A 26,725-nucleotide genomic window follows, 5' to 3' on the forward strand; every position below is an offset into this window, starting at 1 on the left:
ATGAAATAAAATGTGATGGTGCAGATGCTATATCTTTATGATTGTTGTCACTCATGAGGGGAAAGCCACATAGGACATTCAAATCTCTGGCACCCATAAGAGATGTTGTCATTCCAAACTCACAGTAGTGAAACCTTTAGCGGTTCACACACCATCTCCTGTTAATTTGTATTCTCTTTTTTTTTTTTTTATCACACATACCAGTTCTCCATGCGTGCTCCATACACGTTTTTATCATAACTGTTTCGAGTAAACTTCCCTTATCTTGCTGCTGTTCTCCAGCCCAGATTTTGTTAAGCTCTATCATGCTTTTCCTACCCTGAAAAGTGGTAAAGGTGTTTACTCTTTTTTTTACCTTGTTAATATTTTTTTAAAAGAGGTGGTAAATTTTGATTGCATTTTATAAATATGTGAATAGGGAAAACTTTTTATTTCCTCCCCTTTGAAATCATCCTTACATAGGTTTTGATAAATTGGAGCTGGCATAAATGCCTTCATTTTCTCCCTCCGTTAAACTTTCTGTGTCTGAATAAATCAAAGAGAGCATCAAAAATAATGGAGGTAGGGGGTGAAAGGGTTATAGGGGAGTGTTAAAAAAATTACACTCCCTGGGAAGAGGGACATGCTGAGTGTTTTGAAGTGTATAAAAGGTGTAAACAGGAGAGAGGGAGTAGAATCATTTAATCTTAGTAAAATTGGAACTAAACATTTTGAAAAACCAAAGAGCAGTGAATATCATAAGAAGACTTCCAAACAGCAAGAGCTGTAGTGTAAGACTTTGATCCTGAAATTCATTTGGTATGTGCCCTTTCCTAATGCAGGCGAGGAGGCTGCTGAGTAGGTTCTTCGTTTACCCAGTCTGCATTTCTGTTTAAAAAATCCTGCCAAAAATGTGCTTAAAAAAAAAACAAAAAAAAACCCCAAAAAAAAAAACAACAAACAAACCAACCAAAAAAAAACCCCACGAAGCCGTAACTTTGGAAAACTCTAAAAGGAAATAGGCTAAGAAAGGGAAGATACTGCATGGCCTGTCAGGAGAGCAGCTGAACTCCTAGGGTTTTTCTTTGTATGTTCATTAGCGGTCCTGTTGCATGCACAGAAGACGGCAGGTGGTAAATGCTGTTTTTAGAGGCTGTGGCAGAATTCCAGATTTGCATCTAGTGACAGGATCTGACTTTAAATGTGTTCTCTCAGAAAGTTCAAACTTCTACAGGAATTGCCTCTACAGTTCCCTCCTCTTCCTCTGCATCTTCATCCTTTCCCATATAGGAACCTGTATTTCTAACATCTCATTCCTCCTTTCAGCCCCTGCACCCCGCTTTGCACTGACACTTCCAAATGCAGGGCTTTATCCCCCTCCCCAGTAGGAAGTGCCTACCGAGTGCACCTCCACAGTTCCACACCTCGCTGGTGGAGGAAACAAGTACTACTCTGAAAGATTAGTGAGGAAACAAGGCACAGTGTCATTTAATGCCAAGTTGTGTCTGGGTGGGGGTTACCTGCAGTTCCAGATATGGGTTATGTGTCTTAGGTTCTTTTGTCTTCAGAGTTGTTAAGCGCAGATTGAAATTGAGAACCTAATTTATTTGATACTTGGGAAGAAAGTCATTGTAGAAAGCTGGTGTGACTCAAGATGAGGGTCCCTAAATAGCTTCTAGAAGGTGAAAGACTTTGTTTTGTTGTTTTGCGTTGTTTTTCATTGACTCATTTTGGATGTTACCTTATATAAAGCTTATATTTTTGAGTTAATAACTTTGTAGTTTTTATTTCATAAAGGAAGGGATAAGTTTTTATCTATGCATATTAATTTTCTATCATTTTTTTCCTGGTCAACACATCCTACATTTCTGCTTCATCTTAAAAACGAACTTTTTCAGTGCTGGAGTAAATTCTCTAATTGAATATATCCAGTTGGCATTCTAATAGCTTGTCAATTTGTACATGTTTGACAGCTAGCCCTGTTGCCTTCACAACTAATGCTGGTTGAGTGCCAATATAAATGAGTATGATAATAGTCTGGTATTATGTCTAGTCTTTCTAAATGTACTGTCAACATTTTTTCTGAATCTGTTGGTGGTGTTTTCCTCAAAGAAAATGATTGAGGACTAATGAAATCTTGCTTTGTTTGTTGTATCTGCAACAATGAAGCCTACAAAGAATTTTTCTTTCTCTTTTGAATGTCAGGTAATTCAATTTGCGAGTGCTTTGTAAAGCAGGTCTTATTAGCCAGAGTATGACAATAAGAAAAGAATGTAAAACTTGATGTGTATTGAAAAGAATAAGAGAAAGGGAAAGAAAAAGGCAAAAAAAGGCTGCCCTTTAAGTGATTGATAGGCTGCCTTGATCAGGTACAGTCTAAATTAGACACATTGACCTTCTGAGTGGATAAAGATTAAATTTGATTGATGATGTCACTGCTTGAATAAAGACTTTATTTTTTGCCTTTTTTGCTGGTTTATTCTTTTGGCATCCAGAGACAATGAAACAAGTACTTTATTATGTATCACGACTTTCCAGAAGACTCATAAATAGTTTGGAGGATAGGTAATTTTGCATGCTGTACCACTTTGGTGTACAAAATCACGTCCAGATGAATACTGAGCTTAACAGGCCCTTGGAAGAGACTTGTTGTAATTGCTTATGTTGGAGTAGAATAGAAACTTGGGCTGAAATCAAGGTCTGTAAGTCAGCATCCTGCAGTAGAGCAGTTCCTTTCCTTAAGCAGTTTAATCTAAACAGGTAATGCACAGAAAGAAATAGGTCTCTGGAGATGACAATACTTCCTTGAGGTTACCCAGAAGTCAGTGGCAGAACCTGTGTTAGAAACCAGGCTATGTAGCCTTGAGTTGTGCACTGCTGCATCCTCTGATGTGGCCTCCAGCTGCAGATGTCACTGGTGCTGAGTTGGGGGCAGAGTGCATGTGTATGTATTTAGATGGGTATCAAAGATCAATGACATACTCAGCAGAAGCATGGAGTGTTAGCAGTTCCTCTGTGGTGGTGTTTTTCCTGCAGCAGAAACTAATAAAGCTGTTCTCATTAAGGCTTTTTTTCCTGCTGACATGCTGGCTGAAGAAGGTTTGATAATCAGCATTTTGTCAGGAAATTTACTGAATTGACAAGAAAGGAAATGTTATTTGTTAGAGTGCAAACCAAATAAATGCAAATAAACACAAATAAATGCTGTTTTGTAAAGCTGAGGAGAATCCCTATAAAACAAAGTCACTTTCATCTCATCTGTCTGCTTTGTTGAAATAGTGGCCTATGAAGTGAAAAAGGATACTTTTTGAGATTTAATGCCCCAAAAATTTACAGGCTTGATGCTTAAGCAGTAATAAGTGAAGCATTAAGGTATTTCTTGGGGATTAATGACTGGCTGGGAGGAGTTGATGGCTTGAAGAATAGCTGAGGACCATTAACCTCCACTGATCATTAATCTTTGAAGGCTGCCTCGAATACTGAGGTCATCATTGCTATTAGAAAATAAATATTTGAAGAGGGGGAGGGAGGAGGGATCAGGCAGACTTATAAATGCACAGATTGAGTGGTCTAAGGGCTACCCTTTCTATTGTATGTCATTCTTAGGTGAACAGTCACTAATATTATTAATCTCCAGCATTAATAATAGTTTTAAATTTCCACTGCTCTGGTTGATTTTTTTTTTTTAATTCACTAATTCAGGCTGTAAAGTCCATTAGCATCAGGATAAATGCAGTTTTAGGAATGTGAATGTAAGGTACAGCTGCGTGGTTAGAGAACAAGCCATGTAATGGTGCTTCTAACACTTGTTTTCATGTTTAAATGAGACATTGCAGCTGCCATTAAACATCCTTTGTTCTGCAGCCCCATTCCCTGTTTAGGCACCTGGTAATTACATGCTTTTGTCTTATTTCCCTGTCAAGGGATATACCTTTGCTTGTCTTCAGTGTTCAGCAGTGGCTTTCTCTGCAGTTCTTCACAGAATAGCATGGTGTAACACCTTATTTTCTACTAGTCAGGTTTGCTTTGTGTATGAAAAGCTACAGAAGTGGTCTTCTGTGTGTCTCAAACACAAGTGAAAATCAATCTGGTAGTACTACTGCTGTTTTCCATTTCTGGCCTTCAGATGTGAGAGAGAGCAGTGTCCCCTGGAACAGCAGATGCTCTGTGTTGACCGGAAATAGGTGTTCCTAGCAATCTCCAAACTACACTGCTTTTATGTGCTTTTTGTACAGAGGAGTACTTTGCATCTTTACCACACCTTGTGCTATTCAATGGGTAATGTCAGGTGAAAATCAGCTCATCTTCATCTTTGTTGCAGTTCCAACACCTGGGGTTACAAAACTGAGTAAATTCATAGAAAAAACTTTTGTTTTTATTTCTTTGTTTTGTTCTCTTCAGCTTTCTGTAATGCGTAGTTTATTTTCTAGGTTGAACTACTCTGCTCTCCTCTCCTGTCCTGCCATCACAATGAGCTGTCAAGGGAGCAGCTGATGGATACACTGATTATCAGTCATCTGGGTTTTGTGTTTATAGGTTGCTGCTGTGTTTAGTGTTCATTAGGATGATGCTATGTCACTGTCTTACTCTCAGTACCCTAAATTACTCTTGACTTATTAGCTACTACATTTTTCAAAAATGGTCACTGCAAACATGTTCCTTTATATGAGGTGCCACCTATGGGACAATGTCTGCAGCTTTTTAGGACTACTGAAGGCCAGCAGAAGCTTTGGAAGGGATGTCTTTTGCTATTAGGCGTGTTTCCACTGCCAAAAAAATGGGCAAGCCTTTGCTTTCATTTAAGTCAATGGGAGATGCCCTATGATTTCAGGGAAGCTCCAGATGAGGTAGGAGCCGCATGGCCCTTTTTTTCCTTAGCTCAGGGAGCACCTGCCATGTGCTCCAGTTAATACATACTCACTTGTTAAGAATGCTTAGGGAAAGCAAGGCAGGATGCTCAGGCCTTGCAGGGAAAATGATTGCTGAGGTATAACTTAAGGGTATTAACTTTATGTTTTGCAGAAGCTTGTGTTTATGTAACTTGGTGTCTGCATTTCTAGAGCATACAGACGTAAATACTTGAGAATTTTTCTTTGTTTTTTAAACTTTACATTATTCATAATACCCACTTTAGAAGCTGAAATTAAAGTTTTTTTCCTTAGTGATTTTGCCTTTTTTGCACTTGGCAAACACTGATTTCTTCACCACCCTCTGTGTTTCTAATGAACCCTGAAGCTGCTGTAGCCTCTTCCGTTTTCTTGGTGCACTGTCAGCATCAGTATTGCAGAAGATGCCATAGCTGTTCTTGTTCCTATGACCTTGAATGTATATCCAGGGAAACGTTAGCTTACATTTACTTTACTTGCTCAAGAATCTCAGTTACTGCTTTTGTTATTGAAGCACATACTCTTTTTGCATCCTGTCAAGTATCTGTCATTCCAGTTCAGTATTGCCAGCAGTCCTTTAGAGATAAACTTGTTCCAGAAACTGTGGGTCAACTGTTACCTGATTCAGCATTACTGAAATGAGTGCAGGTGAGCAGGCTTGCATCTGCCAGCTCTGCAGCCAGAAGTAGTTACTCAGGGGAAAGCCAAATGAAAGCTATTTTGTACTATTTTTTATGGTAGAAGTAAATTTGTATCTGTAATACGCTCAGTATGTGGAGGTTATGCAAAACCAAATCTGTATATGCTCGAGACAGATTTGAAGACTAGAAAGGACATTTAAGATCATCTAGTCTGACTTCCTGCACACTCTTGACTAAAAAAATGCCTTGAATTTTAAGTCCTCTAATTACATTAGCATGTGTCTTTTTTTTAGAGGAAATTCTCAATCTTCATATACATACTTCATTAGTTTGGGCAGATAACCACACGTATGTCTGTAAGCTTTTCTGCAGTTAATCTGTTCTTATGCTTGAGTTTCCTTTTTATCCATATGAATCTTCAGTTTGTTATTCCTATTGTAGTACATTACCTTCTGAAGTATTAGATATCTCCTGTCAAAATTTACTCTGTAATCTTCCATTCAGTAGCGTAATAGGTTGAGTTTCTTAATTCAGGTGAATTTTTGAGATCCTGAGTAACACTTTCTCCAATTCCATTTTCTTCCCAAAAATCTGAGAATAAGGGAATTCAGCTGAACTCTTAAGAGGAGAAATGACTGAGACAACCTTGCTCTTTAGTCCTTGTATTTCGCACAGGAAGGAATGTCTGGAAAACAGAAACTTCATGTGAATAGCAACAGTAAAATTAAGTTAAAGACTTCCTTAACAGCTGTGCCGAACACCAAGTTTGAAAGTGGGATGAAGAAGATGCTGAAAGTCTTCTTTCTGGTTCAGTTTGTAAAATCTGCTTCTTCCTACTAAAACATTTTAAATGGAAGACTTTAGCACAAGTGAAAGATGAATTAATCAATTGAAGCCTAAGGCAAGACAAGGTATATGTCAAATTACAAGTTTTGGGTGAAAAGCTGTCATCTGCTGTGGTTGATGTGTGCAAGTTGCATAGCAAGCCATGCAATGAAATTGAAAACTTAAGAATAAATACGTGTCTGGTGTTGAAAAGTGAATGAAACAGATTTGTATTGCCACTGAGTGCTCCCAGAAAAGACTTTTTTCATGTAGAAATGAAAAACTAATAAGAAACAGGCAACAGCTTCAGCATCATGTTATACTGAAAGAAACCGCTACCTGTAGCTTTTTCGCAGTTACAAAACCAAAGGATCTATCCACAAATCAATAAGGTGATTCTTGTTTCTTGAGGTTTTGTATGTGGGTCTTAACATTTGCAGTTGTTTGCAGTATTCAGCTGTGTTAATGCATATTTTTTGACATATGGGTGGATCAACAAGAAGAATGCTAGTAAGTGCATGCTATCCAAGTGAAGGCCTGAAAATAACCAGTAAGTGAACTGAGAATCCAAACATCCTGGTGGCATTCACATTCAGCAGTATATAATAAGCTTTATACATATAAAATTAGTTTCTAAATCAGATCAATTTTTGCAGAATTCTGTGTCTTTCAAGTGTTTATCCTTCCTATCCTACAACCACTGGTTGTGGCAAACTACACATCCTGACAAAGGCAGTTGTCCGATTCTATGAGTTGACAATAAGGTTCTTAGTTGTTTTGCTGCAAAATGTTTGAAATAGTTTTGGTGCCACCTTCACATGAACTGTTATTACCTGGGAACATTCACAGCTCTGCCATTAGATGGGTTTGTGGAATTCATCAAATGGTAAATGTTGGTCATAAAGGAAGGTTGCAGTTCCAAGAGCTAGGACAGATGGAACTTGCAAGAGCTTGCTGGGGTTTGATTTCAAAGCCCGGAAAGTGAAAACTTGTTTGGAAAGTAGCTTTGTAACTCATGCATGAATTTTACACCTAAAGGAAAGCAGCAAGCTCTCAGTGTAGAACTACTTCAGTATTTTCTGCCAGTTCCAGTGTTCTCTAGAAGTCATCTTCACAGCTGCAGCCATAAGAGGAAATCAGTGATATTGGATTTGCTGAGGTCCTACTAATCAAAGCCTAGCAGGTAATAATGGAGGCAGGCTTATGTGATGGTGATTAACTGGAACACAGTTGTTCTGCAGGAAGGGAAATTTTATGGGAACTTGAAGTCCAGGCCAGAAAATAACTCAGATGGTCACAGATTTGCAGAATGGTTTGTGTTGGAAATGATAGCGTGGAATAAGTGCAAAGAATGTCAGCCAGTTTGAGGCATAACTGTTTAGACTAAGAATACAAACATCCTGGTGACAGTGATATGTCATGTCCTTGATCTTGCCTTGGCAATTTCTGTTAAGGATGCTGGTGAATAAGCCTCCTTAGAAACACCAATGCAGTGAGCTTTCTGTATTCCAAGTAGACAGTCCTTCAAGGAAAAGAACACAGAATCAATAAACACAGGACACGAGCAGAGGTATTACCAATTTGGATCAAAATTATCATTACCAATTTGGATCAGAATTATCATCTCTGCTAGTTACTATATCTGAGACAGTAACCTTTAACAGAAAACTGATTATAGAGGGGTTATTATGCAAGAGGCAATTACAAACCAAAAATGAAAAAAGTATCATTCAAATTTCCTGAAATTTATTAATTTTTTTTTTATTTACTGATCTATTGTATTGCTTTTCAGTGACAAAATCCATGTGCTTGGAGTGGTTATTAGTGAAGGTTGATTTGAGAAGATACTTTCAATGGCAATGACTTACTTTAAATTGTTTTATATATTCTTTGTACTTCTGATCGCGGTGACTATAAAAGACTTGTTCTTTCTGAACAAGCAAATACATTAATGAAATACAAGTGTAGCTATGTTGATTGCTTTGTGAAGTGCCTGCCCTGTTTACGTTTTAATCCATTGCAAAACAGTTCTGCATGAGATTTTTCCTAATCTCTGCTTCATGGGATATTTGAAAACATGCTGAAAAGTGAAGTATTTTGCACATGTGTTTAGGTGTTTTGTTATCCAAACTTGATTATTTGAACCTTGAGCAGGTGTTGGTTTTCTGACAGGATTAATAAACCATTGCCTTGCACAGTGATCTTTCTGCTCTACTTGAGCGGGGGAGCACATTCACAGATGAAAGAGTGCAGAAGCTGGTAAATTGGATTATTCCAGTATTGCTGTATTACTGCTCCTTCCTTCTGCTTCTTGTCTACTGTAGTCAGTTAATTTGCTATCTTAGGACCACTGGCTGTATGACTCCTCACCTTCCTAAAGAACTTGTATGTGTTCTAAATGAAACCTTGAGATGTTTACTGCTAGATACCTGCCAAAGTAAACACTGATGCTTTCATTCTGCATTTTGCTTTCTGAATCCAACCTGTGTTGTTCTTAATCCATGACAATGCTTTTTCTTCCACATCAAGTTACCACTCTGATAATCTTTTGCAAAGGAACCATTGCGAATGCTTGTGTATTTTAATTATAATGCCTGAGTAGCCGTTAACTTGCTCATACAGTTAATTCTTTAATTCTCTATTCCGAAGCCTCTTGATATATTGTTAACCAAATATTTGGGATTTGCAGCCAGCTAGTTGAAAAGTCAAGAAACAGAGACTGTAAAGTATTTGAGTGTTTATGAGAGAAATGTACTGGTTGTTTCAACAAGGACCTATCACACTTTCACTTCTGATTTGCATCAGTTTTATCTGCCGGAATGTGTTGCCCAGAGTTGTGATTGGTAATCATTGCATTTCTGAGACAGTTTTGATCATGTGCTCACAGAGGATTTTGTGAGCAATCTGTTTAATTCGGTATCATCAGAATAATCCCAAATGGAGTGATCACTGTGCCATTTACCATGGCTGTAATTTGTTGGGTAGGTTTTTTTAAGTGTATGTTCTTTATGCAGCTTCAGTAGTGTTTTGCTTTTGGTTTTGGAACAAACAAGAGAGTTTGTAACTCTAAAAAGAAGACTATTTTTCTTCACTGATATGGACAGCAATTTTTACTTCGTTTCGGGCATTTATGGTGAGAAGGAATTATAGTCAGTGGAACAGTTTTAAAACCAAAGAAATATGGGGGGGACACTACTTAAGAAAAGTCCATGGAGATTTAAGTATACTTCTAATTTGGATCAAAATTGGAACTGTACAGAGGTTTGTAGGGCAGGTATTTTCTTGATATCTCTGATACATCTTAAATTGTTCATCCAGGTTGTGTTTCAGCATTCCAGCAAGTACCAGGGAACAACCTGTTGTTTTTCTGTTAGGTATGAAATGAGACTTTTCGCATGTCTTGAAGCAGAGTTTTGAAACATTGCCCAGCCGTTTGTGGAAGGAATTAAATTCATAGGCTCAAGTGGAGGGACTAATTCAAAATAGTTTGCCAGACTGCAGCTGGCATAGGAGTGTAAATGAGTATATCTGTCAGCTGCAGACACTGAAGACAAACAGCAAAGTGAAACTTTGATAAGGACCGTATTATTATCTGCTGTTGCTCAAGAATCACTCAGTTGACTTCATGGATTATAAAGTTAATTTGTTTCCCCTCCTTTCCCACTTCTCTTTGCATCACACCAAGGAAACCTAGTTTGCAATACTGTGTGTGAGTTCGAGGTATCTATACAAAGTTACTGATTTTTAAGTTCCTGTATTAGACTTCTGGAGCAATCTTATGTCTGTAAGCAATGTGGTGTTTTGTTAGTTCACTATAATGAAAAAGAACACTTAGAAGTGGTATCATACTATCCTTGATATCTATCATATCAAGTCTAGGCCTTGGCACATCTTTTATGTCCTTAATTGTATGTGTTGTGGGTTTTATTTGGTTATTTTACCAGCAGAAGTCTTTTTGTCTGTCAGAGATGTCACTTGGGCAACATGCCTGCATATTAATCTTGTTCTATTTGAATGTAATAAGCTTGTAAAGATCTTGTAAATATACTTTTCCCATTTAAGTCGAGAAAAAAGCATACAAATGCTGCCATTATAGCAAAATCATATTCAAGCAGCAGATTACATTTCTGGTCTATTTTGGATTAATATAACATTCCTGCAAAGAATTTAATCTTTTAACATAAGCAGCATAGTTTTCTTTGTCTTCCTATTGACTCCTAATTGTTGCATTTCAGATGAAAATAAGGTTTTACAGGAAGTGTAATCACACAGTCTTTCACATCTAAACATCTGTTGATGCGAAAAGGAAACTATTCTTGCAAATTATTCAAGCCTTTGGAACTAAATAAACTCTAATGAGTATTTTGTTATATATCTGAAACTCAGCCTTTATGTTTTCAAAAGAGGACAGGATTTGAAGCAGTTAATTCCAATGACAGCTTTTCACAGCTTAAGAGTTACCTTATTTTTACAGTTAGTCTTAACCCCTGGCCTTTAACATTTCACACACTCAAGAAAGCATTTTTCCATTAATAAGAGGGCTGGCATCTTCGCACTGAATATAGACGGGGAAGCCTGCAATTAATAGATAACCTCAAACAATAGTTTTAATAGCTCATGATTGAGCTTATTTAATATGTAAGGAGATTTTCTCACTGAAAACAAAGAAGAAGTGAATGTGTGCAAGATTGCCAGCATGCAGCATGGGTATGCCATTGTCTGGGCTGAAAAGAGCCACGCATCTGTAGATAGTTGATAATTCAGATAATTATTCATTTCTGTGTAACTGACTGTTTCATAATAAAAGAGGGGTGCAAGTTTGAGGGTTTTATTTAGCCTGAATTAGATAGGGAAATGATTAATTACAGAGCTGTATTTCATGTCAAGTTGTGAATAAATATGTTTAGCATTCGTATGGTTGTTTACAAACAGGAAACCCACACTGCTTGCCAACAGTTTGATTAAAAAAGAAAAATCATTCAATTCATCACTAATTCTCTGTGGGAAAGATCTTTACATTTGTGTAGTTTGGCAAATTGTAATTAAATTGTTTTAAAACGTTTTAATTAGGGAGAAGTAAACAGGAGTCATTTCATTTGCTCTTTGTAAGCACTCAGGTGTCACCAAGGTGAGAGCTGTTGAGCATGCTGGAGGGTATCTTGGCTTTTGGAAAGGACTCAGCTTGACTTTTTTAGTGTGTGGCCACACATAATTGGTAGATGGCTTTATCAAATCAAATAATAAATCCAAGAAACCATTCTTCATTAAAGATCTTCAGCTACGTGGTGGTGCCCCAAAGGCCAAATGTGGTAGATGACTTTGGACTGATGTCTCGCAGAAATGTGAATATATGTGATGTTTTCCATCTAAATAAGATGGGCCTTTTGGTGGAATAGGGGCTTGTTCCGAAGGTGTTCAGTTTGTCAGTTGTCTCTTTTGCAAGCACCACTGAGAACCCCTGGCTTCCCATCTCTTGCAAAGGATGTGGATAAGGTCTTGTGAGCATACTTTCATGTGTCATCTGCTTGCTTCCCAGAGCTGTCATCTGCCTCTATTACAAGCCAGCACTGGTGAGAATATAGCTATGCATCTCTGCGGGATGGTTGGAAGTGCCTGCATGTGTTTGAAGTGCTTTCGTGTGGAGGTGAATGGTAGCACTAAAAGGGCAACTACAGTCAATTAAAAGGCAATAGCTTGAAGCGCATGTGGATTTGCTTTCAGGGCCAGTATGTTAGTTCACAGTGGAAACAGTTTTATTTTGCAGCTGCTGTTACAGGTTAATTGCAGTTACAGAACAGTGTCATTGCTGTTGTGGTTACTCCTTTTGTTCTGGCTCTTGATGGGACAGAACTCACTGTGCCAGACGGTATCTCAGCACCTCATAAAACCCAGGTTGCTAATTCAGAGACCTGACAGTCCTAGGATATGGCTTTGCGTTACAGCTAAGTCGCAGTAGGTGAAAACGCAGGGTGTTGCTCCTCTCTGCTTCCTCTCATGCTTTAATTGGATTAAAGCCATTGCAGGAACCTGTGACCTCAGGTTCCAGTAGGGTCCAAGATGGAAAATTAAGAACGTGAGCTATAATCACAATGGTTTCAGATTGCCAAGAGTCTTGTCTTTGTCAGCCTGTGAGGTTTTTTGGGAAGCTGTAGATGTCACAACTAAAAGAGTGTCACAGGGGACTCTTCATGGAAAGCTTCTTTCAGACATGACGAAATACGTTAAGATGACTGTACAGGTTTAGCTTGTGGCTGCCATCAACTGGCAGAACAGAATCTAGGCGGGAACCTACCTTGATGATGCTTGAAAAGAGCAGGTGGGAATGACATGGACCTAGTGTAGCTAGTCCAAGGGAACCCACAAAAGTGATCAGAGGGCCGAAGCATCTCTCCTGTGTAGACAGGCTGAGAGAGCTGAGCTTGTTCAGCCTGGAGAAGTCTTCAGGAAGACTTTAGAGCAGCCTCCGTGTACTGACGGACACTACAGGAAAGCTCAAGGGTTTTTTTTTACAAGAGCCTGTACTGATAGGACAAGAGGGAATGTCTTAAACAGACAGAGAGTAGATTTAGATACTAGGAAATTCTTCCCTGTGAGGGTGCTGAGGCGCTGGCACAGGGTGCCCAGGGAAGCTGGCAGTGTTCAAAGCCAGGCTGGACAGGGCTTGGAGCAAGCTGCTCTAGTGGAAGGTGTCCCCACCCATGGCAGGGGGTTGGAACTGGAGGAGCTTTAAGGTCCCTTCCAACCCAAACTGTTCTATGATTGAGACTCTGGTGGGCCATTGAAGGCCTTGAAAGTGAAGGCAAGGCTTTCCTGACTGATCAGCACTGCTATGGCAGACTGTAGCTCAGCGTGAAACACTCACTTGGAAATGCTTTTATGTGATCTCTGTTTCAAATTCTCTTTAGCTACTACTGTGCATAAGTACTTAAAAAGTAATTAACAAAAACCAAATGCAATACATGCATTAAACTGTTTCTGCCTGCATTAATTTCCTTGCTTATAACCATTTGTATTGTTTTCTTTTGAAATACAGACTTCAAACTCACTTTTACTTTTGCAGCTTAGCCCAGATCACGGTTGGTTCTCAGTATTCTATCAGAGAACAAGATGTGTTTCTCAGGTGATGAAATAAATTCTGACAACAGGAATTGTTCCATTCTGTGGATCATCCAGCAGTGGAAAAAAAAAAAGAAGCCACAAGAACATATGAACCTGTAGCTTCACTTCTATACTAGCAAATTGCAGAATGCTTCATCTGCTTCAGCTATACTTGCTTACCTGATTTTTGAGATCATAAGGTATTAAGCGCTGCTGGGTTTAGCTGGTTGCTTAGCATTAAATATTGTGATTGAGTTTTACACTGTAGTAAAGCTCTGAAATAGTTTTTGGTGGGGAGTTGGCTCTTTATTTGTGTCTTTGGATTCCTACACCAAGGAACTACTGTTAAGTTGCCACTATAATACAGTATTGATCACAGCAGAAAATCTGAATTTAGAGAAAGTCTGCTACTGAAGTGACAGCTTTTGGCTGTGATTGATGGTTGGTTTTATAACTGAGTATTTGCTGGCGATTTGTTTTCATCATGCTTAATTTCAAGTGTTATGGCTGCATACATTTGAGTCTCATTCTGACATTTTTTGCTATTCAATGTGGGAGTTTCCAGATCCTCATAAGATTTTTCTAACTCTTATTGGAGCTAACAGGTATCCAGGAGAGCCATTTTTTGAGATACATATTTTCCTTGACCATACTGCAGGATCATTTGTGAAGCAAGGGAATATAGTTAACAGAGACACCTACAATTCCATGTGTTGTTCTGTACAGAACTGGGTTGAGATATAAGAAGCCGTCTGTGATTTACATGTCTCCTGTTAATTTTAATGTGTATGACTCCCGATGGCAGCCTTCAGCATCTCAACCTTAATTAATCTGAAGTTCCTTTATGCTACCTTATCTGCGATTGCTTTATGCTCACTCCATCTGTTTCTTAATGTAGCTCTGTAACTTCTTTCACAGTTTAGATTTGCTGATTGTATCGTTTGGGGGTTGTGGTTAAAACATTCAGCTCTGGGTTTATTACAAGATGCTTTGATAAATTTGTGAAAAGTGGCTGGGGGATTATTTATTGTGTAATTATTTCTCTGAAGGTGATTCCTTTTTTTAATGCAGAAAATGGGTTGAAAAAGTTTACTGGAAGTGGAGGTGGCAGGTTAAATTATTAGGAGGAGTAAAGTGATATTACTGATTTGTACTTGTCAGAGAGGCCAATCTTTTTCCTCCTTGTTATAATGAAAAGATGTTAAGTTGCATTTTAGGACTTTGGACGTAGCAAGGCAGTCCAAAAAGTGTGTAGAACCGCTTTGTCAGCTCCTGAGTCATTCTGTTTTCAATAATACACTTCTTAGCTTAGCATCCTGTTTGCAGGGATGTTATTACTAGACATTAATTTTTAAACTGTCACTCTTTCTTAGTTTAAATTACTTTATATAAACCTTGTGGAAGGTAAAGATCATTATCCATCTTTCAACAGTCCTGTTCTGAGCTGAATGTCTTTAATATATAATGCCAGAGTGTCCAGTCTTCGGAAGAGACGTGTCTGGAACAGAAGTTCTCATTAGTGTTTAGGTGGTAGCAGGTCCTGATGGTCACCTGTTGCTGGTGCAGACTCAGATGGAGTCTGAGCTGATGGGTAGTAATCTGCCCCACATCTCTTTCTGCTGCTCAGGACCATTACAGCCTGAATTTAGCAAGGTAGGAGGAAAATAGGCTTATGCAGTCTTCCATCTAGGACTTGGTACATCCCAGGGAAATAGCTCTTCTCCCTCTAGTTCAACGCTGGTTGCTTAATGAGTAAGCTTGATGAAGCAAGAGGAAGAGAGTATACATAAACGGTTCTTAAACTTGTTACCCGTTGTGGATGAAGTCATAGGTATGAATTTCAGTTCCCATCTTCTGATTGGGATCCTATCCTTGGGAGGATAGGAAAGGGCAAGGAATTAATTGCACTAGAATGAAAAGAGAAGTAATCAGTCATCCATTCTGATCACTTGTCTGGTGCCACATACTTGATATTAAGTGGTAACTGCTGAGATTAGACAGTATTATAATCATTGAAACCGACAGAAGAATATATGACTCCAGCATAAACTATTTTGTGATTTAATTTGGACGGGAGGAGGAGTGTGCACAGATGTAATAAAAAAATTATGGGTATACGTTTTGTTTTAATAGGAGACTGTAGCTGCATTGAGTAAGATTTGGATCTGTCTGGATATGATCATCTTTCTCCAGTAGAAGCCAAAAGCAGGTTCCTAGAGAAGAACACAAGAAGAGGACAACTGTGTGAGGGTACTTCCCCGATGTACCCTTCTGCTTTCTAGTAATCATAGAATCATAGAATAGTTAGGGTTGGAAAGGATCTTAAGATCATCAAGTTACAACCCCCTTTGATATCCTTGTATTTACAAGCCTTGAGAGGCTTTCCTTCCACAAATTTGTTACTGTGTATTCTTAGATCATGTAAGCTTTTAACATAAACAATATCCTTTGGCAGTGAATTCCATTCAATAAATATGTGCTGTATTTAAAACCAGCAGTAAAAGGGCCCCTTTTGTATTTTCATTGTCTCTGGCATTGTAAGAACTAAGAAATAAAATTACCCAAAGGCAGGTATAAAATGGTTGCACCTCTTCCTTTTTTCTCTTGCTTCTTGCAGTCTTTGCTACATATCCTCCTCCAGCTTTCCTCTTTTCAGATAGAAAGTCCTGGTTTATTTAATCTTTCTGTATACAAAGCTTGTTCAGTATCTTTGTCGCTCTGCTCCGTACCTTTCTCAGTTTTACTGTTTCTGTTTTGATTTGCTTACGTGTTAATAGTGAGCTGATTTTTATGTGGCAGTCATTCAGAACCTAATGAGCACAGCAATTCACATTTTTGATGACTACTATGTTACCATAAAAGAAAGAGGTTTAATTATTTGGAGAATTCAGACGTGCATGTGCAGTTCAGTACCCATGACAATGCAGTTTTATACTTTAATTAAGCTTCTTGAAGTACAGAATTCCTTTTTAAAAGTTTCCATTGTCTCTGTAAGTAAAGCAGAATGATCTAGATAGGAGCTTCCATAGCATTTCATTCTCTTCTGCATGGGGAATACCTGTCAGAGATGTTTCTCAGGTAACAAAACAGGAAGATCCCAAGTCACTCTAGAGCATAAGAATAACTGGTTTTCATCTGCTTTATCCCTTGTGATGAGTACAGTCACTTAGTATGTTGATACTCCGGGTAAATACAGTATTTATATTTCTAAGGCTATTTCTGAAGAGAGAATAAAGATAGGTTTTGCTGTCTGTTGGTTACAGAAAATAAATCCCTTGCCATGATGACTTGAAAAGTGGTAGTTGGGCCTGTCCCTTGCCCAAAACAAGGTGTAGAGCTGAACACATGATGGTAGGAAAGAGAAATGACAGATAACTGTGGTGCTGTGAAGTCTTACTGTGTGAATCTTTCAACATGGGGAGTCTGAAAATTCCAGCTCCTCCATTCCTGTGCTTTCTGTAAACAGAAGATGAAATCTTCATGTTGAGTTCCCAGCTCTCAATATGGGGAGAAGACCAAAGTCTGTTTTAAAGATTAGTCATTATTTTTCTCTTGTTCTCCTGAGCAGAAATGCAAAGTCATGATGATTGACATACCCCTCACCCCCTGGTTTTTGCCTTTTGTTTTTGTCTTTATGGGAATTCACATGGGAATGATGGCATTAACATGATGAATGTGTTTGTGCCAAGGCTGAGTGTGTGCAGAGTGCGTGTTGTTCCCAAACCAGCTCAGTGTGAGACTTGTCTCACAGAGAAGTAATATTGAAATGAAGGCTCCTGAGGTCACGTTGCTGCCTGCCATCATATTCTGGCGCTTAAAGGAGGCTGTGTGCCTAGAATTGGAATATTTCTGTTTCCAAAACGCAGGCTTCTTGCAGCTGAGCAAAGGAAGGTCCCTGGGGACTGTTTCCAGTGCCATACTGCGCCGCACTATCTGCCAGTTCTCATTTCATCTCATACCAGTTATTTAATGAGCACTGATCCTTTAATTTTTTTCTTATGTCAGCACTATAGAGGAGTAAGACTAAGTCCTCAGATGGAGATGTTCCTGGTGGTCCATTCTGGAGCTATCTTTGGTATCAGAGGGCACCAGAGCTCTCCCTGTGACAGAACCCTGCTTACCTGCATGTTTTCCTTATTCCTCAAAGCCCCACAACCCGGATCTGGTAAGTTAGCAGAGGATTGTCACTGAATCCTTTTCAAACCACTAAAAGCAAAAGCCAATAAAGCTGTATCCTGTTCTAGATCCTTTATTTGCTGTGAACAGGAAGGACTCACGACTGTGGGCTGGTTTAGCGCATCAGAAATCAAAGCCACAAAGTTTGATTTTGCAAAGCTGTGGTATCTGGTGCTCTTAGTGTGGCACCAAAGGAGGTGCATCTCTGAAAGGCCTTCCTCCAGTGCTGGGCTGGTCTGCAGGTGAGATACCACCACCTCGCCAGCCATTGTGGATAAGGGTTTAACATACAAGTGATACAGAAACAAGGTGTTTGATCTCTGAGACTTGCATTCCTCAGGAACCTCTTGAACACAGGCTAAAAAATAGCACAGGAGAAGATTCTTAACCTGCTTTTCCTACCTGTCAGTTCTACCCAAACATAAAAAAACCCTCTGAATTTTGTTTTGGAGATCCATTACAGCTCCTTTCCTGCTATGGCAGGAGGGTGAATTTTAAACCCTTTGAATAAAGTAGTGAATTTTAAACCATGACCTATTTTAGGATCGTATAAACCATTCAAAATGGCATTGTATCAGTATTTCTTCACCTCACTGCAGGCTTTCTTGCCTTGCTTGTTGTTGATTCAACCTGCTTAAATTTATCACCTTCAGACTTTCAAAATCCCATCGCAAAGAGGCAAAATAATATTTTGCATCATTTTTATAAAGTAAAATGAGATAGTTTGGCTTTAAGTAGGAAAAATAACCCTGCTCTTTCCAAGGGGATTTTCATATCCCTTTTCCACATTGAATTGCACTGTCCTCTAGTGGATATTTTAAGCAATTGTTTCTGTGTCTGTAAATCATACTGCTCCGATACAGTAGGCTTAATCTTTATTTTCAAATGAACCATAAATGTTGTCTGATATAGAAGGTACAGTAATATTTCAAACTGGATAAGAAAAAGTTACATTTGACCTGTGATCCAAGTCACAATAATGTAGAGACATTAAAAAAATGTTTGTATCTGACTTATCAGTTGAAGCAGAAAGATACGGAGTGAAGATGCAAGTGTATGGCGTCTGTGTTTTATTGCATTTTATTACATTGCATTGAGAGTTGGAGATAACACATTGAAACAAATTTTGTGAGCTGCGAATGAGTGAATAATAAAAACCAGTGGAATAGTAGGAAGGATTAAACACACGTTATTAGATTCAAAGTGAAGAACTATGCATCCCATTTTACGCAGTGGCTTGGTATTTATCTTAGTATTGTTCTCTAGCCATTGAGGGATAGGGAATAGATCTTTGTCTGAGACATGAGAACATGTGATTTGTAATCCAGGTAAACTAAACCGTCTCCACAGGGTTTGGAGAAAGTCCTCAGCTCTCTGCCTCAGCATCTGTATCTCCAAAGCAGCTAACAAGGAGCCTCGCTTTCTCCATGTCATGCTGAGGATTTCTTTCTTCATAAACCAAGGTGTAGCCTCTACGAAATTAAATGAAAGTTCCCTGCTTACCTGTAGCTAATTAAATCATGTTCCCGGGATTCTCTGATCCTGGCAAAGTCACATTCATGTAAGTGTATCTTGCTTTGCATATCTCTAAACTGCAGCAGTTCTTGATGCTTTGCTGTTGGTAGAGGTTCCCACAGTCTTCCAGCCCTGTGAGGAAAAAGCTCTTCCGTGTCAGTGCTGCGAAGGCCAGTGGATGTTTGCAAGGCAAAAGTGCATCCTGGATGTCTGATTTTAGAAGTGGTGGATACCCTTCTTTCTAACTGGGACTTGAGGACCTGCACATCTCTGAAAAGCAGAATGGGAATACAGAAGTCTTAGTGACGATGCTTGTAGCTTGTGTAAGTTTGTAGTGCTCTGTGTCTGAATTCAGATGTAAGTTACAGCCCCTTTATTTTCCCTCCATGAGCTGGGAATACATCTGCATCTTCAGTTGCTCCCAAGCACCCTGCAGTGGGAGATTCCCCACATTCTTTTGTTTGAGCAATTTGAGATGCCATCCTTCCACTGGTGTTTATTGTGTTGAAGGAACGAGAGAAGCAGCAAATGCCTGGCAGCATGCTGCTGTCTTGCTTTTCTTAATTATTTTCTGCCATCTTAATAATTTCGTTCAGTAAAAGACATAAAATCAGACTCCACTGACCAGAAATATTGGGAGACATCACGCGTTATATCCACGAAAATGCTAGAAGCCTTCTGGCAGGAACATATTTGCCAACTGTACCATGCAAAACCATTGTCTTCCATGTAGATGTGACCTGTGGCATCCTGAAGAAGAAAACTTGATGTATTTGTCTGCTTTGTACTGACTGGGTATGCTTTTAGCTGATGAAAGAGCTAGGTTTGGTTAGTAAATTACTTCAGTTAGCTTAAGCTGTAAAGGTTTTATATTCTAATTTCGGTCAAAGCAATCTGTAAGCAAGTTCTTTGCTAGAGTAGCTTTTAATTTGCTGCAGATGTAGTTTTACTGACAGTTTCCAAATAGCTTGTTTTTAACTAAAATAGATGGATTGAGCTTCAGAAAAATCTTTTTACAGCAAGGACAGGGATAATACTGGTGGGTTTTGTAGTAATTTATAGTTAACTGTGAGAATGTTCATGTGTCTGTGTGTGCATGCAAGGGAGAAGATGCATCCAGATCACAAGGCGTGCATCCAGCATTGCTCATAGTTGGAAAACTGTTGCAAGTCCTTGCTGCTGTCATCAGATAACGTGGGGTTTTTTCAAAAGAGTTTCCCATTAAAAATACACCAGCAGAAACTTTTGATGAAAGGGGTCTGAATGTTGGAATAATTATGGTTTTGAGCTGTCGTTATGCCAGCCGTCCTGAAATACTTTGCTAAAACAAGTATTTTAGAGCATGTACGTTCCATACATTTTCAGTAGTATTCAGGAGAGATTTGTGCTGTACAATCATGGTTGTGGTGGTTTCAGATTGGGTTTTTATTGGACAGTTTTCTAGTTGTACTGTTAGCCTCACATTTTTGTACATACCTAATACTCATTCTGATCCTGAAAGGTAATAGCCAAAAAAATGGCTTCACAATTGGCTGACACATTTCTTATTATGGGTCCTAACAGCACATTAGGGGTTCTTCCTCGCTTCAGGGCCAGTGTTTGTGTGTCTGTAGGGTCAGTTGGATCCAGGAGCTGCTCTGGCATCTGCATGGATAAGGGGCTTATTCGAGCATGGGAGAGATTCATTCAGTCATGGTTGTGTGCAGGGGAGGGAGGGAGAAAGTGGGAGAGCAGTTTTGGTGGTTACCTCTACTTGGCCATCTTCAAATGATTATGAAACCTCACCCTCAGTTCATCTGTGTTTGTGTTTGGACTTGTGAGATTCAGAGCTCTTTACCTTTATGAAGTATCTGCCATTGTTCAGCGCTATGGTGCGTTATCATCCTAAGCCTGTTTTAATTGTTCAGTGACAAATGAAAGAAAAACAACAATTTTCAAGTGTCGAGTTTTCATTCTCCCTCTTTTTATGTACAGAGTTTGTGGTGTTAGTGTGGGCTCTGAAGGTCAGCAGACTGGAATGCAGTTGCTGCAGACAGCGAGACGTCCTGTATATAGATTTATAAATGGGCTGTAGGGGAGGTAGAATGCTTTATAGGTGCTGCTCATATTAATCCTTATGTGTACGATAATCAAATGCCAATGTACATTTTATTAAGGCTAAAAATATTAGAGAGAAAAAAAGAAGAAAACACAGTAAATGCACACACTGTGTCTGTTTTCTGGAGCGAGGGCAGGTATGCTGTATGCTAAAGCTGCTTCTCCTGTATGTAAAATGCCCTTAGTTGCATGGAATATGGCAGCCTTTTGGATTATGTCAGTGATTCAGTGCAGTTCTATCAGTAATGTCCTAACACTGCTTCAGGTAGTGTGCAATTACATTTATCTGAGGTGGGGGTTTTGTGCCAGACATTCAAGGCAGAATTGAAGGCTTTGTCAAGAATCCCTTGAAGAAGACAACACTGTTAATTAAAGCTGTTAGTTTTCATATAGACAGAGCATGAGTAAATATATCTAATTTCGTATATAAAGAGAGAAGACGCTGCATATATGTTCATATAGTATTTAGGAGCTGTAGGATTGATGGGTCTTGCAGTATTTACAAAGATTCAGTCCCATACGTAGCATGAAGACAGTGATAATGCAGCATTTGCCTTAGTTACTATTGCTTTTGTTTCCCAGCATTGGTGCTTAGTCCTGGCAGACTGCAGGTTGTTACCACCATTGATGGTGATGCCTTCACTCTACTGTGGCTTCCTTACTCCTCCAGAGGAGCGCGTAATCAGTTGCAAGTACATTTGATGGTGATTTCACATCTGTCAGCTGTTTTTGTGGGTGGAAGGAACCTAACCTGTGGATATAGTGCTATCTTCAGTTTCTTTAATAGTGTTTTGTAAGGCATGCTATTGGGTAAAAATGGTTATCAGAATAATAATGCTATCAAATAACCTGTCTTGTGTGTAGACAGTTTGCCCTCTCCTTCATATGTCTAATAGCCTGTATACGTTAGATACTGAGCATGGTTCTGGTATACAATGGAAGGTTTATTTCTCTTACAGACTTAAATAATACAGGGACTGTGCATCTTCTGTGCACATGAAATACTGAAAACCTTTTCATCTAACTATGGGGTCTGAATGTTAAAGTTCTTTCAGCTGGAAACGCAAGTTCTAGTCAGGCTACAGAAGCATACATAAACAATGTTCACAGATTTCAGTGGAGTTACAGTCAGCATCATTTGAACTGATCTTTTGGCTTATTTGGAAGATTACAGTAAAACCCAAGATTGAATTCTCTTCCTGATTCAGTTTCTTATTGATCAAATCCTTTTAGACTCCTCTCTAATTTAACAGTGTATTTTTATTAAAGCCAAGCATACAAACATCAATTATCCAAGCTGCATCTAATTTCCTTCAACTTTATTTTCCCCCTTTTTGCTGCCAATGGATTAGAAGACCTGATTAGAATTCAGCTTGGAAGCTGAAAAGCAGATCCTTAAATGAGAGTGTCTGCATTAGGAATTAAAATATCTGTACTGGGCATAAAATCCTCCTCCTTATCTCTAATAATGTAAACACACTCGGTTAAGTTGATCTGGTGCACATGCCTGGTGCAATGTCACTGAATTAGGAGTATGTATTAGAAAGGGCAGAATGGTGTCTGTGGCTTGTCCAACTGTTAGAATCCACCACTAGTATATTTTAACATCAAAGTGTTTTGCATAGATCTCTCTCTACCATAAGGGTTAATGTGGTACGAGTTTGAAGGGCTAGATGTTTTCTTTATGTGTTTTCATCTCCTGCCACCAACAATGTTTGCATGTGCACAAGCAGTAGGAGCAAGGCAGAGAAGGAGAAGGTTTCACTATTGGTAGCTTCTACAGAGCTAAGGATTTTCTAACACAAAGGTGCAATAAATAATGTCAATGGCATCACCAACTTAATACCCAGAAACACCTAAACCGGTAAATGCATGCATTTAACATGACATTAAAGTGTTGGGCCATGTCTAAACTATAAGAGTTATAAAATCAATTAAATTGTATGTTCTGATTTGACTGCCTTGTTAATTTCCTTATGATACCTTAATTGGATAGCTCCAGTGCAAATGGTAAGGAGACACATAGCAGAGAGGCAGCTTTCTAGCATATATCATCAATGGAAAACTAGATAAAAGAATTAGTGTCTAGTAAGCTTGGGTGGAGAAAATGGGGCTATGGCCCATATGATCAGATCGGAACTGTTCTGAACACTTTGGGTGGCATCATGAAACATCTTGGAGCTGGAGGGAGCAGCAAGTGATGAGAAGGATACCAGTGAGGTGGTCCCATTGCCATATTCATTTTATGACTGTTCTAGCATTGGAGTTCTGTAGTACACAACACTGCCATAGATCTATCTAGTAAGTGATGTTTTTGCAGTCTGGGGCACTGATTAAGAGTGAAATGATTTCTTACGGGAACTAAAGTATTTGTTGAGATTTCTTTTCCCACTTTTTTATTGCTGCATTGTGGATGGCAGTATTACTAACAGTGGTGAGCTTTCAATCTGCGTGTGTGACTGCACATCACAGGAGTTAATTGTCACATTTTGTCTGTGGAGAAATATTAAACCTGATTGTGCAGAGCTATAAACGTGCATGACTGCGGGGTATTTTCATGGTGCTGGTATGAGCCTGGCTACTTGGAGGGTGGGCAAAGTGAATCTGTTCATCTTGTGCAATGAGTTAAGCATAATTGTGGTTGACATCGTGCACAAGTAAAAGCCAGTGATATTTCGTTCCTTCAAACCTAATCCCTTCTTTATCTTTTGTGTCAACAGCATTCTGACAAAGCTTGTTTGTGATACCCAGTGAAGCTTATTGTAGAGTACCCCAAATGTTGTGGATTAGCCCCACCATGGGTGAGATACAGCATAGCCTCGTCTGTAGGGTGTCCCCTTGACTTAATAAGCTGTGGTGGGAAGCCTGGTCTATGAACTTGGGTTCAATTTTATACTAGCTTACCAAGTGGAAAGAAACCATGTCAATATTTTGTAGGTATTAATGTCTTGTACATTGTAAAGAGTAATTTAATAGTGAGTTGGGTGCAGGAATTTCAGTTTCCAGAAAGTAATGAATAGCAGTTTTTTGAGGTTATCAGTTAATCTCTTGTAATGACTGTTCTTCATTACATGCCTTTTCTTGTTAATTAGAAGGGATTTTTAGTCCTCTTTTTCAAGTCAGGGCAAGTATATTACCTTTTCCTCTGTACTGTTTGTGATATAGTGCGTATCCAGATTGTTTTGTTCATTATTCACACATGAATATTTCATTCCATGTGTATCCGCACATTCATACACTGTTTTCTGAGCTCCAACCTGGTGATTATTCAAGACATGGAAAAAAATACAAAACATAGACTGTTTAATCTCTTTTTATTTAACTTATTGATAGAAATTCCTCTTTTGTATGTAATAATGTGTCTACGACATTAATTACCATGCCAGTTTAGAGCAAGGCAATTAATCACTGCTGCACACTATGGAAACAATAGACTTGAGACCAAGTCCTCTTGAGTACAGAGGTAAAGCTTGTATCTTCCATAAATGAGAATGTGTCTGACAGAGGGGAATTGGTACCCTGGTTTGGGTCTGTTAGCTGTGTTTATTTAAAAAGAAAAGCCAAAACAAGACAGACAAAACTCACACCTAATCCCTGCTCTTGTGTCTTTTACAGGTTGAAGCGATACTTGTGAACATATTTGGTGGGATCGTGAACTGTGCCATTATAGCCAATGGCATTACCAAAGCCTGCCGAGAGCTTGAGCTGAAAGTACCTCTGGTGGTCAGACTGGAAGGTGAGTGCTGATGGTTTGGCCCTCAGGTGCACAGTAATCCACTTTGGCATTCTTCCATCACTAAGCCCCAAACAGATTAGTCTCACACAATAGGAATACATCCCATTCTTCATCCATAGCATGACCTGAAGTCAGTAAACTCAGGTCATATTTTTCTGTATTCCTGCTCCCTGGTGGTACTTGAAGCAATGAAATTTTGCAGTGAAAGCTTTACAGTTTTACTTGTAAGATTTGCAATGCAAATGGAAATTATTTTGCTGCAAGTTTCTGTCTACTGGAAGCCATTTCTTTTCAAATGATTTTTTTGGAGTGCAATTCCGTTATTGCTGAACCTGCAGCAACATCACAGCTTTCTTAAACTTCTTTCAATACTGTAATTAAAAGGAAGATGTTAGAAACAGTGTTTTTGAGAGAGAGATTACTGTAACATGTTCTTCTGTCCAACTATCCAGCTAAAATCCATTAAAAACCAGATTTGGTAAGGACAAGGAATACTTTTTTGGTACATCCAGCATTATGAAATTGGAAACAAAAAAGTAAGAGAGAGGTAAGGAAGAGCGCTCTTTGGCAGTTATTGGCTTTAATATAACGGCAGTGGGTATGGAGTTCTGTCTCTAATTTCTGAGAAGTACCCTGAGGGAGGAAGGGGATTCTTCTGCTGCCACTGAATGAAAAACTGCTTTGATTGAAATCAGCACACAACTCCAGCAAGCTTTAGACATTTCTTTTTTGCTAAGCAGGTTTGGAAATAGAGGGGTTTCTGTTTGGTTTTGGGCTTTTTTAAGGCCTGTTCCTCAAAACCATCAATTTTCGTGTTTGGGTATGTGTAAAGAGCATAAAGTGTCCTATCACTCAGCACTGATGATGAAAGGAGGAAATGCATCCGTTTAGGTACCTGAGGTACAAAACAAAGGTGGTTTTTAACACTCTAGTAGAGGGGAGAGGATAAAGAGTTCTGAATGCACCAGACTTGTTCCTTTTCAAAAGTCACCAGGACTCATGAAGATGCAGGTTACCCATGAAGCCCTTTGGTCAGCGCTTGTTTCCTTTCACCACAAAGCAGGGTTTTCCCATCCCTCCTTCTCCTGATGCATTACACATGATACATAGTTCATGTCAGGGGAGACCACAGCGTGTGTCATACAATTTTGTCCTGTAAAAGTTGTGCCATGCATTTCCCTGCTGGGTTCAGACGCTTTCCAGAGGGCATGCTTGGTTTAACGGGGTCAGACTTCTGCTGTTGTAAGTGCAGGAAATTTCAGTTACTTTAAAATGGATTTTAGAAACAAATTGTGAAAAATTTCTTTGGGTGATGCAGCACCACTAAACACCTTAACAGAGTAAGAAGCCAGCTTAATATGGATCAGGGATACTGATGGATGTTGGTTAGAAGCAGGAAAGTTTCATAATATGAAATCTCATTGTTTGTCAGCTCTAGGCAATTTTGTATAGCTTTTTGTCATAGCAACAAACTTTTCCTGTCTGCCATAGCTGGGAAAAAGTTTATCTGTCAGACCTGCAAGACTTCTATTGTAGCTGTTATTTTTTAAGTGAAGATACTGGAAAAGCCATCAGTTTTCCTAATGAACGAGGTAGTTACAAGTTTGTTTCTATTGCAGTAGTTAAAACTGGTATAAGAGAAACACGAAAATCACCTTGCTCATTTTGAACTGCAGTCTGCTAGGTCTGCCATTGGGCTTTCTTGACCTTTCTGCCGTTCTTCTGATATTTCTGTGGTTGTACACAAGTAAGGGTGAATGTTTATTTATCTT

The 26,725-nt window shown here is 39.0% G+C and overlaps 1 protein-coding gene across 1 annotated transcript in view; it reads left to right on the forward strand.

The window, feature by feature from the left end:
- SUCLG2 (succinate-CoA ligase GDP-forming subunit beta) overlaps positions 1 to 26,725 on the forward strand; it is a 124,735-nt gene that overhangs the window by 92,281 nt on the left and 5,729 nt on the right. Inside the window, exon 10 of the mRNA XM_061362317.1 lies at positions 24,833 to 24,953. Coding sequence (XP_061218301.1) covers positions 24,833 to 24,953 — 121 coding nt within the window. The remainder of the gene's footprint in view (positions 1 to 24,832; positions 24,954 to 26,725) is intronic.

Source organism: Neopsephotus bourkii, unplaced genomic scaffold (genome assembly GCF_033783945.1).
Source record: "Neopsephotus bourkii isolate Nb327-2 ecotype Australia unplaced genomic scaffold, CSIRO-AGI_Nbou_v1 NB_1120, whole genome shotgun sequence".
Classification (NCBI taxonomy): domain Eukaryota; kingdom Metazoa; phylum Chordata; class Aves; order Psittaciformes; family Psittacidae; genus Neopsephotus; species Neopsephotus bourkii.